Source organism: Corythoichthys intestinalis, chromosome 17 (genome assembly GCF_030265065.1).
Source record: "Corythoichthys intestinalis isolate RoL2023-P3 chromosome 17, ASM3026506v1, whole genome shotgun sequence".
Lineage (NCBI taxonomy): Eukaryota > Metazoa > Chordata > Actinopteri > Syngnathiformes > Syngnathidae > Corythoichthys > Corythoichthys intestinalis.
In genome coordinates this window covers 996585-1014055 of record NC_080411.1, presented here as the reverse complement: position 1 = coordinate 1014055, position 17471 = coordinate 996585, and the positions used below count along the sequence as shown (strand labels likewise).

At 39.7% G+C, this 17471-nt stretch overlaps 1 protein-coding gene across 2 annotated transcripts in view; it reads right to left on the bottom strand.

Moving 5' to 3' along the window:
* Positions 1-1250: 1250 nt before the first annotated feature.
* LOC130905300 (uncharacterized) overlaps positions 1251-17471 on the bottom strand; it is a 48726-nt gene continuing 32505 nt past the window's right edge. For both annotated transcript variants that reach the window (XM_057818552.1, XM_057818553.1), the window contains 7 exons: positions 17285-17405; positions 16068-16180; positions 10650-10729; positions 7680-7800; positions 7449-7562; positions 5927-6003; positions 1251-1475 (listed from right to left, as the gene is read on the bottom strand). In XM_057818552.1, the coding sequence (XP_057674535.1) occupies positions 5960-6003; positions 7449-7562; positions 7680-7800; positions 10650-10729; positions 16068-16180; positions 17285-17405 (593 nt within the window). In that variant the 3' untranslated portion in view covers positions 1251-1475; positions 5927-5959. The remainder of the gene's footprint in view (positions 1476-5926; positions 6004-7448; positions 7563-7679; positions 7801-10649; positions 10730-16067; positions 16181-17284; positions 17406-17471) is intronic.

Here is a 17471-nt window from a genome sequence, read left to right as displayed (position 1 = left end):
TCTGATGCCGTAAACTCACTGGATGTGTTGCATAAAAGGCGTTATGTGGAAAAGCTTCGTTCTATACAGTCGCCAGATCCATATTTGATGCCTAAATCGATGATTTTTGACCGGCTGCCTTCGCCGTCTCTGCCTGACCCTGATATTTACAACTATCTTGTCCACACAAAATCAGCCTATTCTCACGAAAGTTTGAAAAACTTTAAGAGCTCGGAGGCTTATAAATGCTACGTTGCTGGTTGGGTGAAACAGGTCCTCGTACACGAAAATTCGGTAGGAATCTTGTGCTCGGAAGGTGAGTTACGAAATGTTCAATTCAAAATCTTTTGTTCTTGCTAACATCCACTGTCAAGTCTAATGTATTTCATGTCATTTGTCAATGGAGCTAGAGCTTTTAATGTTTATATGGATTAGCGATAGCACTCTCACTACATACATACGTGTATGTTGTCGGCGATTAGCCTAGCAATGATCTTAATTGTGGTTGTCAGCCCAAAACCCTCGAAATATATATTAAATGCATCTTACCAGATATAAAATGACTACTACATAATCTGTGGTAATCGTTTGGAGCCCAGTTTTTTCGTCCAATTGCAGCAGCCCATCTCGCTCTCTCCTCTCCGTGTCTCTCAGAATCCGGTAGAACTTCAAGTCTCTCCGTCTATCTTCTCTGTTATTGCAACCGACCGCCTTCACCATTTTGATTATTAATGTTAACGAGCAGAAAAACACGCCGTAAATAGGAGGAATGTACGTAGCCGTAACAGGTCAACACGATGTGTTGACGGACAAGTGGGCGGCACCAGTCAGGAGAGCGGAGTTGTGACGTCACGTGGGTAGGGTCTATATGATTGGCCGAAAGAGTCGATTCAAAGTATCACGATATATCACCATTTCGATATTTTGTCACACCCCTAATTAGGACACAGGGGTGCTGGTTGTTGGAAATGGGCCTCTATACACCCATGTAGATATTACATTGAAAACCAGACATTTGCAGCTAGCTTAAATACTCCTTTACCATGTTAACAATGTATGGGGTGTATTTCTGATTCGTTTTAAAATGATCTTGGTTGAAAAAAAAACTGTGCTTTCCCTTCAAGAATAAGGACATTTCTAAGCGACCCCAAACTTTTGAACAGCAGTGCACATAAACACTGGCAATGTTTGCAATCAAATACACACCTTTCTTTTTATTCTACCACACTTCTGTTACAGTCCGCGACAAGACTGAACCAAAGAGCAGACAGTGGAGGGGATGCAAACAAGGGTTTATTAATACAAACAAAAAAATAAAACACGCCATTGCGGAAAAAGGGGGAATAACAAAAAGGGTCCGTGACAGGTCAACGGGGATCAAAAAAAGAACAAAATCATGAACAAATAGCACAAGAAAGAAGAAGAAAAGAAGAAAGAAGAAAATATCGACGCAGCGTGCTTGAGTTTCCTGCGTCCATGGAAACACCCCCTACATTCTGAAATGAGATCATTGACAAGGAACTGAATGCTACAACTTTATTTTACAATCAAAATAAACATTTCCAGTTTTGTTTCCCTGTCCGCCACACATATACGTAATTTTCGCACGATAAGGCGCACCTGACTATAAGCGGCCACCAGCTAAATTTGGCACGAAAATGGCATTTGTTCATGGGTAAGCCGAACTGGACTATGAGCCGGAGCTGTTCTCACTGCATAATGGGATATTTACACCAAAATAGAGCTGAAACGAATACTCGAGCAACTCGAGTTTAAAAACTGACCCGAGTAATTTTATTCACCTCGGGTAATTGTTTATTTTGACAGCTCTAAGCATTACGTTTTGCTCAGACTACTTTTAATGCGAGACAACGCGCTGATGTCACGTGCGTAAAAGGAAGACGCAAAAAAACTTTTTTACTGCAGCCGACAGCTGCTACAAACGACGCCGACGTTGCTAAATACTAGCCCGCACTATGCTAGTTGGTAGCAGGTAGCGTCTGATGAGTCTCATAGAGATCTCATGTATGTTGAACTAGATGCATTATGACAGACTCGGCCGCGTCAGGGCAGCGTTAGTAAACCGCCGCCATCTTAAAACAGTAGAGCGCTAAAAAAATAAGTTTAACGTTAGTGCCACTAGCTCACGTAACGTTAGCCCTGCGGCGGGCTAGGTTTCTATTAATTATGACCACTTTCGATGGCTGGCTAACGTGTCTTACATTCAGGCTTTAACATAATATAGCGTTGTGGAGTGATGAGGGTGTAAAATAAAAACTCAATAATGCTAACTATCAATTTTAGCTCAGTAGTCATTGCTGGATAAAACCATCCCTAATGTGCTCCAATGCAGCCTGTATCATACATTTATTTTGAACACTGCAAAAACTCAAAATTCTATCAGGACTTACATTTTAGACTAACTTCAAACTTCACTAGAACTTAAAAATGGCTTGACACAAATAGAAATTCAATTGAAACACATGGGGAAAAATCCTAACTTTTAAGTGATGTGTGTTATCAAGCGTAAAGGCATTTTTAGGTGTATATACAGTATGTGTATATACAGTATGAATAAGGTTTTTTGAGTGAAAGCAGTGAATTAGTCTTTTTTATTCTAGTTACATCTAAGATGCCATTTTTGGCTGTTTTCAACAATATACATCGAAAATAAAGACATTGATTGACTGAAAATGGTTCAAGATTAGATGAAATGTCTTGTTTTCTCATGTGTATTTATAATTGCTCTTCACCTAAAAATATATTTGTTTTACCCGATTACTCGATTAATCGATAGAATTTCCAGTCGATTACTAAAATATTCGATAGCTGCAGCCCTACACCAAAATATGTCAACCGGAAAAACTTGATTTGACAGCAGCATCATACGACTGTCTTCGAGGGATCCACGGATAGAAAGACTTGTAGTTTTTAAAAGTTACTGTTAGTAAAGGTTATTGTCATTTGGTATTGAAACCCCTCTTGATGTTTTGGTTTTTATACAATTTGTAAAATTATTTGAACTAGTAGGTCGCCATTGTTGTTGACGTCACAGGGCCACGCTGCCAGAATTCGTGTCACTCCTCAAAAAACAACAACAACTCCTGTCATTGTTTATGCACGGTAGTGATTTAAATACGTAACAAAGTGTCAATGGCGAGTTTTACATTAAGTAGGGATCAAGCCAATGAGTGCGTTTTTTCCCCTTGACTGACGCTGCAGTTTCTTTGATCCACAGCGGGAGAGAGAAAGGATTCGTAGCTCGGACCGCCCCGTTTATCAACACACACATGATGAAAATACAACAAAACAAATACAGTGGTACCTCTACATACGAATTTAATTCGTTCCAGGACCTTGTTTGTAAGTCGAAATGGTCGTATGTCGAGCAGGATTTTCCCATAGGAACACATTATAATTCCATTAATTCGTTCCAAAGCCTAAAAACATACACTAAATTCTTAATAAATACTGCTGGCACTGTTACAAATGGCAATTAAACATAGAAAAACAAATAAGTTATAAATAAATAATTCAGAATAATATAATAATAAGAAGAATAATTAATAATTATTCCTGTAAAGAATGTAACAAATCGGATTCTAATATGGCGGACACTTTTTACTGTCCCTGAACGCACCGCGAAGCTGACGTCTCAGTGAGATAGGTCGGTGCGGTAGAGATAATACTTTCGTTTTCTTGAGAGCGGTCAACTGCTTAAGACAATGGGCGTTTTGTGTTGGATAAGTTCTTAAATAAATGATAAAAACGTGACGAAGCTGGCGATTTCCTTGGCAATGTTACCACGATAATAATTGTCACCTTAACTTACAAATCGTGGCGAACGGTGGTCGGAAGAGGACGATGGAGCTGTATTGTTGAGCCAGTTCAGGGACGCGCACCCCAAGCTCATATTTTTTTTATAACTTGCATCTTCATTTCAAAGGTAAGCATCACTTTTTTCCTTGTTTCTCCAACTGTATCAACTTTTTTTGAAAATTGTGTTGATTTCTCACACAAGAAAATCCACCGTGCGTTCGTTTGCAGTGCTGTCATGTCGTCGTATTTCGAGCAACTCGTCGGATGTAGAAACAAATGGCGGCTCAAATTTTACGTCGGATGTCGAAAAGATCGGGTGTCGAAGTGATCGTATGTAGCGGTACCACTGTACTCACATCTCTGAAAGGATCATGTCACCAAGAAGAAAAGTGCTTCAATCTGTATTAATGAGGCCTTTTTCTCACACAGTTCACAGACCAATGGAAAGAGAACTGGCATTAAAATCAAAATAGATGCGCAAAATACACATAAAATTGACTCCGACTTTGCTCAAACAATATTGAAACATTATAGCAACTCCTTTAGCTCAACAAATACACTGGATGGCAACATTTGGTCACAATATACAAACGATGATGCTGGAAGCCATTATCAGGAGTCTTGTTGTGAAGACAACACTCAAATGAACATGTATCACAATCGACCCAGTCTAAAAAAACAAAGGGAGCTATGGCGTCATTCAAGGGACAAAACGCACTCATTGTCTTACGAATGTAAAACTCACCTTGCGGTGTATCCAGGTCACTAACTGACACAGTTAGAGTGACGGTGAAGTACGGCAGCGTGGCCCGGTGACGTCAACAACAATGGCCAGCTACGATTTTGATTTCAAATTTGACACATTTTATTCAAACGAAAACACGAAGAGGTGTTTTAACATGTCATGATTATAACTCACGCTAACGTTTATCTTTTAAGAACGACACGTCTTTCTATCCGTGGTTCCCTTTAAGACCAAATGGACCACCATTCATTGCTTCGAGAAGCTTCATTTGGCCATCACGGCTCGCTTGGGGGAGACAGTCAACCTTTGCTGCCACTTGCTGTCAACACTGTTGTTGTTGTTGCTCGACATGCCTCCTAGCATGCATTGCGGCGCTACAGATGTACAGTGTATCACAAAAGTGAGTACACCTCTCGCATTTCTGCAGGTATTTTTTACGTATATCTTTTCATGGGACAACACGGACAAAACGATACAATGAAAAAAAGGCTGTCTGCAGCTTATATAATAGTGTTCATTGATTTCCCCCTCAGAATATAGCCATTAATGGCAACAAAAGTCAGGGCACCCCTTAGAAACTACATCCCTAAATGCACAAATGGAGTACTGCTTGTCATTTTCCCTCCAAAATGTCATGTGGCTCGTTGGTGTTACTAGGTCCAGGTGTGAATAGGGAGCAGGTGTGTTCAAATTTGTCGCGCAACTCTCACTCACGGATTCAAAATGAGGGGAAAAAAGTAGCGGCTTGTAATCCGGAAATGACGGTACGTTTCATTGTGTCAAAGTGTCATTTTGTCAGTGCCGGCCCATGAAAAGCTTAAACTTAAATATCTGCAGAAATGCGAGGGATGTACTCACTTTTGTGATACACTGTAAATAACAATCAAAACGAATATCCTGCGATAAGTATTTCTTCAGTTACTCTTCCTGTTGTTTCATTAGTTGCGAGTTACAGTATTTGCTAACACTTGATTTGACATTGGCGCCATAAGACTGTCATTAGACAATCATATTTATAACATGACTCTTGTCATCATGAGCATGAATGAATGCTTACGACAGATGTCATTTAGTGTTATCCGGCAAATGATCTCACTTTTGAATGGATGTAAAAGATCCGAGCGGGACATAAAAGGAGTTAGTGGCATAATTTGCCTGGATGATTCTTAATGACACATGTCATAAGCATTCAGTCATGCCCAGTGTCATGTCATAATTATGGCGGTCATTTGAGAGTCTGATGACGCCACTGTCAAATAAAATGTTACCTATTAACCCAAAGAAATCAACAAATAAGTAGCACTGGACTATAAGCCACAGGTTTCAAAATGAAGGGAAAAAGTAGCAGCTTATAGTCTGAAAATGATGGAAAATTAAATATACCTTCAATTATTTAGGGTCATTGGATGGCTCAGGTCAAACCTCTTCTGTTGTCTCCATTGATCCCTCAGCCAAGTTGTCTGAACACAAACACAATTCGTAGTTTTCTTACACAACAATCATAAAAAAATGCATACATTCATTTGAATAAATTCATTCAATTTGTATGTAGACATCAAAATCTATTGACTGGACGCTTCGTCATTGTCGGAGACTCGCAGATGCCGCGTTATGCGAGCCCAATCCGGATTTCAGCCGGATTTGTGAAAAAGTACCAAAGCTGTACCTGATACAAATAGGAAGGATTGTCTCGGGAATTTTTCGTACCACGGATATATTTGTAACCGTGGGGGGAAAAAAACACAGAAAACAATGGGCTATGCTATGCGACTGCATTGGCATCATAGTTTGCCATATTTACGTAAAATAAACGCTAACTGCACGGTTTCTTTGCTTTTAACCAAGAATCCAGACTGTTTTACGTCCAGATCTATTGGGAATTCGGGAATTGAAGCATTTATTCACAAGAATTTCTCGCCAGAAAAGCTCTGTTTACGTCAGGCGGCCGCTAGCCTTCTTCGCTAATAGTATTCGCATTGTACTGACATATTTACTTACTTATTATATATTTACTAGGGCTGATCGCAATTAACTCACAAATGCCCCGCTCAAACACATGAAGATGACAGCACAGTGAAATGTGTACTTGTTGTCTTTTCCGGAGTTTTGTCACCCTCTGATGGCGCTTGGGTGCGACTGATTTTATAGGCTTCAGCACCCATGAGCCTTGTGGAAGCAGTTATTGACATCCACAATTGAACATTTTACAAATTTTATTCAAATGAATACATTAAGAGGGGTTTTAATATAAAACGTCTATAACTTGTAATATCTTTTAAGAACTACAAGTCGTCCGATCCATGGATCGCTTTAACAGAATGTTAATAATGGCAATGCCATCTTGTTGATTTATTGTACTAATAAACAAATATTATGTACCTTATGTTGAATGTATATATCCATCTTGTGTCTTATCTTTCCATTCCAACAATAATCTACAGAAAAATATGGCATATTTTATCGATGGTTCGAATTGCGATGAATTACGACGAATTAATGTTTAAGCTGTAATTAACTCGATTAAAAATTTCAATCGTTTTGACACCCCGTAATATTTACATAAAATAAAAGCTAACTAATATTATCAAGTCTTATGATTTGTATCTGTTAAACCACGTTTTTCTACCCCCCCCCTTTTTTTTCTTTCCTTTTTTGTTGTTGTTTGTTTTTTTCCGTCTCTCTCCCCCTTATGTTCTTCTGTTCCCCGCTTTGTCTTAATAAACGTGGTATGATTAATGATCACAATGGGAGTATGTCATACTCCCATGTAAAATATTCAAACTGTTCAGCCCATCGGACACTCAGATTTCCATTCTCTGTGTCAAACTGCTGAACCGGACAGGTTTCAAAAAAGAAAAGAAAAAAACCCCCAAAAAAACACAGTTTTTATTATTAAATCACTCACCAAACAAGTCTCGTTGTTCTCTAAACAATTCGTCAAGTGTTTGTTGTTTATTTTTGATCGCCTCTTCGGCCTTCAATTTTTCATCTGTGTCCCCGGACACCTCAGCCAAGTTGTCTGTACACAAACAAAATTCTCAGTTTTCTTAAACAAGAACAGTTAAACATGCCTACATTCATTTAAATGTGTATTTGTATCCGTTCAACCACATTTTTCTATTATTAAATCACTCACCTAACAACACTTTTCTTTCTTCCCATATTTGGAGCATTTTCCGTTGTATATTGCTGACTACATTGTCCGTCGCCATTTTTTCAAGGGCTTTTAAAGACTTCCGGTCATCCATGAGTTGATCCTGCGCATAGAAACAGAAATACTATATGCTCATTATCTGGGCTTTGCCTTGGCAAAGGCCAAGATCGTGTTGTTCTGCAACTTTAATGCGTTGATGTATTTTTTTTTTCTCTTCTGAAATATACTCTGCGTTTTTTTCAGCACACCGCGCAGACCCAACCATTCGAGCGATCGGCACCGTTCAAAATTTGAAAGGACCGGAATTTTTTTACGCGACACAGGGAATTTTTCAAACGGCCCCCCCAAATTTCCCGGTTTCCCGTTACCGCCGATTTTCCGAAAAAAAAGTTTCATAATGTATCTAGCCTTACAATTTTTGACCAAATCACATAATTTGGACGTCAAAACTTCCAGGACGGTGATGGGCATAAAACTATACAGACGGAATTTACGGGTTCGCGGAAATTTTCCCAAAATTCCTTTCCCATTCATTTTTAATGGGATGCAACGTTCAAATTTCCCATTCACTCCCAATAGAATTTACATTGCATTGATGCCATTGACGGCCATGTTTGTTGAATCTATTGATGCCAGTGTACTTGGGATTCCATGATGCATATGTACAGTGCCTTGCAAAAGTATTCGGCCCCCTTGAACCTTGCAACCTTTCGACACATTTCAGGCTTCAAACATAAAGATATGAAATTTTCATTTTTTGTCAAGAATCAACAACAAGTGGGACACAATCGTGAAGTGGAACAAAATTTATTGGATCATTGAAACTTTTTTAACAAATAAAAAACTGAAAAGTGGGGCGTGCAATATTATTCGGCCCCCTTGAGTTAATACTTTGTAGCGCCACCTTTTGCTCCAATTACAGCTGCAAGTCGCTTGGGGTATGTTTCTATCACTTTTGCACATGGAGAGACTGACATTCTTGCCCATTCTTCCTTGCAAAACAGCTCGAGCTCAGTGATGTTGGATGGAGTGTGTTTTTGAACAGCAGTCTTCAGCTCTTTCCACAGATTCTCGATTGGATTCAGGTCTGGACTTTGAGGTGGCCATTCTAACACCTGGATACGTTTCTTTTTGAACCATTCCATTGTAGATTTGGCTTTATGTTTTGGATCATTGTCCTGTTGGAAGATAAATCTCCGTCCCAGTCTCAGGTCTTGTGCAGATACCAACAGGTTTTCTTCCAGAATGTTCCTGTATTTGGCTGCATCCATCTTCCCGTCAGTTTTAACCATCTTCCCTGTCCCTGCTGAAGAAAAGCAGGCCCAAACCATGATGCTGCCACCACCATGTTTGATAGTGGGGATGGTGTATTCAAGATGATGAGCTGTGTTGCTTTTACGCCAAACGTATCGTTTTGCATTGTGGCCAAAAAGTTCAATTTTGGTTTCATCTGACCAGAGCACCTTCTTCCACATGTTTGGTGTGTCTCCCAGGTGGCTTGTGGCAACGAGACTTTTTATGTATGTCTTTGAGAAATGGCTTTCTTCTTGCCACTCTTCCATAAAGGCCAGATTTGTGCAGTGTACGACTGATTGTTGTCCTATGGACAGACTCTCCCACCTCAGCTGTAGACCTCTGCAGTTCATCCAGAGTGATCATGGGCCTCTTGGCTGAATCTCTGATCAGTTTTCCCCTTGTTTGAGAAGAAAGTTTGGAAGGACGGCCGGGTCTTGGTAGATTTGCAGTGGTCTGATGCTCCTTCTATTTCAATATGATGGCTTGCACAGTGCTCCTTGAGATGTTTAAAGCTTGGGAAATCTTTTTGTATCCAAATCCGGCTTTAAACTTCTCCACAACAGTATCTCTGACCTGCCTGGTGTGTTCCTTGGTTTTCATAATGCTCTCTGCACTTTAAACAGAACCCTGAGACTATCACAGAGCAGGTGCATTTATACGGAGACTTGATTACACACAGGTGGATTCTATTTATCATCATCGGTCATTTAGGACAACATTGGATCATTCAGAGATCCTCACTGAACTTCTGGAGTGAGTTTGCTGCGCTGAAAGTAAAGTAATATTGCACGCCCCACTTTTCAGTTTTTTATTTGTTCAAAAAGTTTAAATCGTCCAATAAATGTTGTTCCACTTCACGATTGTGTCCCACTTGTTGTTGATTCTTGACAAAAAAATTAAATATCTTTATGTTTGAAGCCTGAAATGTGGCGAAAGGTTGCAAGATTCAAGGGGGCCGAATACTTTTGCAAGGCACTGTAAGTCGATGCCATTTACAGCCATGAAAGTCGAAATTTCCCATTCATTTTCAATGGCATTTACTTTGTTTAATGCCATATTTGTCAATTGTATCAATGCCAATGTACTTGGGATTTCATTGACGCATATCTAAGTCGATGGCATTGAGGGCCAGGAGGGAGGGAAATAGAGCAGATATCAATAGCGCGTGTCCGCCACATGTCCCTAAATGACCTGATATTACCAGGAGGTGTCCCTCAAATCAAAAGGAAGTGACCTAATATGACCAGAACATGCCCAAGGTAATATTTCCAAATCAGCAGGAACTGGCCTGCTTTGGCCCCCGAAATGTCCACAAACTAACCTGGGCCGAGTTAAGATCTGTATCTCCACACAGCACAGCCCTGAGTCATTTCTCCAGGAATTGCAGTTTCTAGTTACATAGTATGACAGTTCTTGTTGAATAAAATATTTATAATTCTCCTTTAACAAAGAGGCAGTAAAGGCACCATAGAAAATGAATGTGTATGCAAAATGAAACAATTGTAGACATTTTTTTTTCTTCTCAAATCTGTGCTCTAAACAGTGTCGTCATGGCCAATGTTGACCGACAATCACACACTCTGTGTGGAAGGCCATACTGTAATTCTACTAGCATTTAAGACGAAGCATTACAGTCCATCAACAAATTTCACTTACCAAACGCATGATGATCTTTTGTCGCAGCGCCATATTTACTGGGTCCCCATAGCTTGGCCCTTCATCCGTACGAGCACTTTCTGAAATACAGAAAGTACATGTTTCTGCATAGTCTCTTCCCGTAGAGTTTCCATATAACTCGGGTTAAAATTAAAAGTATATCAAAGTGGACTATTTGTGCTGTTTTTTCCCCCACTGATTAATGGCATATTCAATGTTCAAAATGAAATAAAAGACAAGGGCTGCAACTAAACTACATCAAGGGCTGGGCGATATGGCCTTTAGTCCGAATCTCGGTAAATTGAGCACATTTACCTCGATAGCGATGAATGGCGATAAATTGGCCCAAGCGGACTGTTACATCATTTGAAAATCTGAATCAATGCATGAAATACAAATGAACCGTTTCTCTTTGATTTACTAGCCAGCTTTGAATTGAGCATATTTATCAATTGTACATGCTGTCTAAACATTTAAGTATATAAAAATGTCTTGTAAACAATAAGAATCCAATTATGAGCCTTTATAACAGCTTACGTGACTTGAACAATGTACAACACTGTAAAAATCAATGTGACGACTGTGCAAACATGTCATTGTAACACAAATGACTTACATCTTGAACCGTACACTTCAAACGGACAATTTATTGTTAATGGCGGCTGTGACAGTGACTCAACAACGCAAGTGTTTACTTCAAGGTCTCAGGGTTTGTTTTTTTTCCAGAGCATCCCCACACACATCAAAGCTATATTGCCCTTGTGCCAATGAAACATTTAAGATTTGATGATGGCAGTACACACGAAATAAAGAGAGCAACGTCCAGAAAAATCGCTGTGGCCATTCAACGGTGTTATGATAGGTTTCACTGTCGGATTGTAATTTATGCTGAATGCTTTACCATCATAAAAGCTGTCAGAGAAATCACACACAGAAACACAGAGATACAAAATAACGCGACATACTAGTTGTTAGACACAGTCCGAGCTTAATCCACTCATTAAGTTCATCCATTTCGCCAAGGTTAAAGCTGCTATCCGACTCCATCACGTTCATTTGTGTCTTTCGCCGCTAGCTTGAGAACCAGGGTTGACAGCGGGTAAAAGAGTTTTTTTTGTCTGTTTTCCTGATAACCATGTGACTTCATACGGAAGCACACTGTCTGGTTTCATAAAGAGTAACGAACATAGCCGAACACCGCAGAGTCAAAGCGGGATGAAAAGACAATTTTAAAGCTTGACGTTAGGTTTCATTAAACTAGCGAATTTACCGACATGGTCAAAATTAGGGTTGGGAATCTGGCACGAAGCCGATTCGATATGTATCTAGTTACATAGGTTATGATTCGATTCGAAAACGATCCATTTTGAAGGCAGAGCGAGTCGATGCTGTTTAAGAACGATACGGTTCGATGCAGTGTGAAAACGATACGGTAGTAAACATTTGTTGCATTTGTTCTTATCGTACTTTAACAGATAAAAAAAAGACCACATTTCTACTGTCGTTTTCATGTCTCAAAAATAAACACACATTGGTATGAAAATTTCGTTGTTTAATTGTGCTTGTATAAATGTGTTCATTTTTAGCCGTTAAAATACTGTGGGAACAAACACAACAAATGTTTACTATCGTATCGTTCTTAAACTGTATCGAATCGCTCTGCTTCAAAAATGTATAATCCAATCGTAACCTGTGTATCTAGATACATATCGAATTGGCTTCATGCCAGAGATTCCCGAATCCCAACCCTAAGAAAATAGGGCTTACTAAATGTTCAATGTTCAAATTTCCATATTTTTCACTGGCTATTTGTTTAACATTTAAAAAAATCTCTTACCTGTTTACTCTTACCTTGAGGTAACTGAGTTACTAACTCAATTCAGGGTTTCCCCTACACATGAATTGTCGTGGCAGGGCGCCACACCAAAATAAAGCGATTCTTTATTTTAAATTTGATGATCCATTCGAATTGATCATTTCTGTAACTCACTTGACGTCTAAGTGAACAAATGAAGCTCATTTTACGCACTCTTTGCCATAAGTCGTCTGAAATAGCACATCAAACACAAATCGTTCCTTTATAGCTTTATTTTGAAAAGCGCATCAGTTCTATTACAAGCTTGCGGCCGGTACGTCAACTCGGCGCAGAGAGGGAAATCAGGGGAAACGTCAACAGAAAGGCATTTGAAGTTAATGAATGTACTTTTGGTTTAAGACTCTGAAAACGACCTTAAAGGGTACCTTGGATAGAAAGACACGTACGGTGTGTCACAAAAGTGAATACACCCCTCGCAATTCTGCAGATATTGAAGTATATCTTTTCAAGGGACACCACTGACAAAATGACACTTTGACACAATGAAACGTAGTCTGTGTGCAGCTTATATAATAAGAGTTCCTTTATTTTCCCCTCAATATAACTCAACATATAGCCATTAATATCGAAAACCCCTGGCAACAAAAGTGAGTACACCGCATGGAAACTACGTACATCCCTATACAGTATGTCCAAATTGAGTACTGCTTGTCATTTTCCCTCCAAAAGGTCATGTGACTCGTTACAGGAGTGCTGTCAGCATTACTGCAGCGATTGAAGAGGTGGGTGGGGTGGGGGGTGGGGCGTCAGCCTGTTAGTGCTCAGACCATACGCCGCCATCTACATCAAATCGGTGTGCATGGCTGTCACCTCTTCTGAAGACGGTACACAAGAAAGCCCGCAAACAGTTTGCAGAAGACATGTCAACAAAGCACATGGATTACTGGAGCCATGTCCTATGGTCTGATGAGACGGGCAGGCTTTCTTGTGTACCGTCTTCAGAAGAGGCTTCCTCCTGGGGTGACAGCCATGCACACCAATTTGATGAAGAGTGCACACCAATTTCATGTGGAGTGCGGTAACTCGTACTAACATTGATCTTTTAAGAACTACAGCGAGTCACATGACATTTTTGAGGGAAGCAGTACTCAATTTGGACATTTAGGGATGTACGCAATTTCTAAGGGGTGTACTCACGTTTGTTACCAGGGGGTTAGATATGAATGGCTATATTTTGAGGGGGAAATAAATGACCTCTATTATATAATCCGCACAAAGACTACTACTTTTTTTATTGTGTGTCATTTTGTCAGTGTTGTCCCATGAAAAGATATACTTACATGTCTGCAGAAAATGCGAGGGGTGTACTCACTTTTGTGATACACTTTATACCAAATCTTATTTTATTGCCATGCCAGCAGGCTTTATTTCTTTTCACGGACATAAGAAAAACTGCCATACTTACGCATTCACACGAGCTGTAATTCGCTGCCAACAGACCAGTCACGCTCTACTCGCTGAAGCGGTGTTGGATTTCGCGCTGAGGGTGGATTTCAATTCTTCATGACTCCGCAAAATTATCGCGCATTCCTCGTCTGAGAAATAAGGCACCCGTGCCATCGTCAAAAGTTCTGTTTGACTCTGGTATCCGCCCCCTTTGATGTGAACGCGCAGTAACTCTGATTAGGTTAAAACTGGTTCGACAAATCAACCTCGTAATCAGCGTCGTAGCACCGATTGACCCCAATCTAGGTAACCAAGTTTTGTCAACCCCTGTTTCCCGCTGGTGCCCTGGGTAGGTTGAACCCCGTTCGTAGTTTAGACCACAGATAATGGCTCCTAGCGTCATAATTTGTATATTGCCACTAAATCTTGCCATCCAGCATATTTGTTGGGCTCACCGAGTTGCTAAAATAGAATTTGACTGAGCTCTGAGTAAGTTTTATTTCTATTATGCATATATATATATATAATATTCAGTGATACCTCAGCTCACGAACATAATTGGTTCCCAGAAAGTGTGTGTAAGGCGAAAAGTTTGTCTTCCGAACATTTATTTCACCTAAGAAACCATTAAAATGAGAATAATCCGTTCCCAGGTCCCCATCAAACAATCATTTTCTACTAAATAAGCCTTAAAACTACACAAAAATATACCTTATTTTCTTTCATGTCTTCTTAGGCTTAACACTAGCCTGTGGTGGGGTCTTTTTCGGTCCCATAATAGCAAAAGTACACTCAATATGGTCCAAAATGTCTATCAAACACAAACCACGTCCGCACTCAACAAAAGGGAGGGGACGAACTGGGACGCCGTGAGCGTGCGTCAGCTTCTCGTGGCGCTGTTCGACCGCGTGGTTTGGTTCGTCCGCCGAAAACTAGTTCGTCAGCAGAGACTATATGCTCGCCAATTTAATGTTCTTGAGGCGAAAAGTTTGTGAGCTTAAGCGTTCGTGAGCTGAGGTATCACTGTATATATATATATATATATATCTAATGTGAATTTGTGAACGCCAGTTCTTTGCCTTGTTGTTTACCTGTGTGAGAATAAGGCCTCATTAATGGGGGTGCTGCCAGGGATTTTGGGCCCCATGAAAAGATAACACTTTGGGCCCAAACACCAGTGCCGGGGGGGACACCCACGTTTAGACTATCAACTTCGTAATTTCCTGCATTCTGGTGAATCTTTACACACGCATTTGTGCATTTTCTGCATTAATTTAAGATGAGAAGATAATACAGTATATATATATATATATATATACAGTATGTCTGTGTGTGTGTGTGTGTGTGTGTGCATGTGTGTAAACACGTATGTAAACGTATAGAGCAATAATGAATAGTTTAGTGTACTTTCTCACATCCTGTTGGCCTTTTCTTTGCTGTGGCTTGCTCCGTCCTGGAAATTGTTTCCGTGGGAATGATGGCCAGACTCAATAGCTGGAACAGCGTTGAGTCTGGTGTACCAGGCTAAAACTACGGCGTCAGTCAAGGAACAAAACGCACCCATTGGCTTGATCCCTTATTAATTTACAACTCGCCACTGACACCTTATGGCGTATTTAAATCACTACCTTACATAATTAAAGAGGGACACGTTTTTTTTTTTCTCAGAGTGACACTGAAGTACGACAGCGTGGCCCTGTGACGTTACCGCCCAGCGACGTCAACAACAATGGCGACCTACTAGTTCAAATAATTTGACCAATATTCAAACAAAAACATTTAAGAGGGCTTATAATATCAAATTATGAAAACTTGTACGAAGATTTATCTTTTAAGAACTGCATGTCTTTCTATCCAAGGTACGCGTTAATATAATATAATAATATAACGTTGGAGTTCTTTCTGGCGTGTTTTTGACCCAAATCGTCGCGTCCTATTCCTAGCATAGCATAGCCTCACATTGGCTATAAATGGATCACCTATTCAGTGGTGAGAAGTCGTTTGTAACTGTAATTACTTTTAAGATTAACACCACTGATTGTGATCGTTCAACATGCCTCGTTCAGTAGTAGAACGCAGAAAACAGTAAGGAGTTATCTTTGCTGGTGGCGTGCATTGGGATTTTTTTTTTTTAAAGGAAAAATGTGTGCTGTTACCAGTTGGGACGGCTGCAGGTGTGCTCAGACTGTAAAATAGCAGGACAGGGTTGCCTTCTGCCGCTCCTTCTCGATGGTAAGCAGTTACCTGATTTGGGCTCACTTGTCTCACGCTAGGTACACACACACAAAGTACGAGTTAAATTTGATGAGCTTGCACTAACGACCTAAATAAGACTCTTTTCATGGCTAGTAATTAGTGGCGGTTGAAGATGCACGATAATATCGGTTACCGATAATTATCCGTTACCGATAACGGCAACTATGACGTCACGCAGCTAATCCAGATTTAAAAAAATTTCAACGGATAATGCAATCCGATAATTACATACTTCAGTTTGATTTCAAATAACTTTCTCCATCTTGTTTTGAGTGTTAAAGAATAGTTAACAGATGAATGCGTCACTTTACTCCACTTCCTTGAAGTAAATATTACTCTTTGTTGTGACAAAGCCCATACCTTTAAAATAGAAAATTGGTCATTTTTCACCTAAATCAACAAAAATTGCTTTCAAATAATGTCTGAACCATATGTATTCTTGAATAAAGAATTTCTTTGACAAACAAGCTGTTTTTTCAAGATGAAATACAATCATTTCTTGCTTAAAATAAGGCTGTTAAGCTTATTTTCAGCTAGCTATTTTTCTTATTTGGAATTTTACTTGAAGCGCTAGCAGATCATTTCACACATTTCCAATAGATTCACACTGAAAACAAGGGAATTTAACTCGTTTTAAGGAAGTGTGTTTTTTAGCCCGCTAATGTCATATTTGTTCAGAATGGCTCACTTTTAAAGGCATTTTTGTGCAATTTAGGTCGGTAATTACTTTGTAAGTAATTGTTGCCAAAAGCTTACCATTACACATTGTCATACAATCTCTGATGATGTCGGAATTCACTACGTGATCACATGTGACGTGGAAAAAGCAATAAATTCTGTTTTGCACAGTAACATTTGCTCTTGTGTACACGTTCAAATTTTACACAAATCTTTTAATAGAATTATCGACTTGACATTATCGGTTATCGGCTGGAAGGAGGAGGAAATGATCTGATATCGGGTATCGGCTGAAAAATGTATTATCGTGCATCGCTAATAGCGGTTCTAGGATTTTTTCAGATTATCCTGCATGTGGCAAGTTTGTAACAATTCAGCAAACGGGTTTAAGGAGTCTCACAAAGTCATGCAAATGTACTTGTTTCGAAAAAATACACACCAGGTATCGTTCAGTTTATACCATAACATGGTGTCCTGGTTTTTGGCGTAGGCTACGTAATGCCCACTACGACCACTTCCCCAGTGCTCTGCGAGGGCCCAGAGTTCATATACTGCAGGTTCTGTGGAAGGTAAACCATTTAAAAAAAATTAAAAAAAAGATCAGTACTGTAGCTGCACATTTTTCC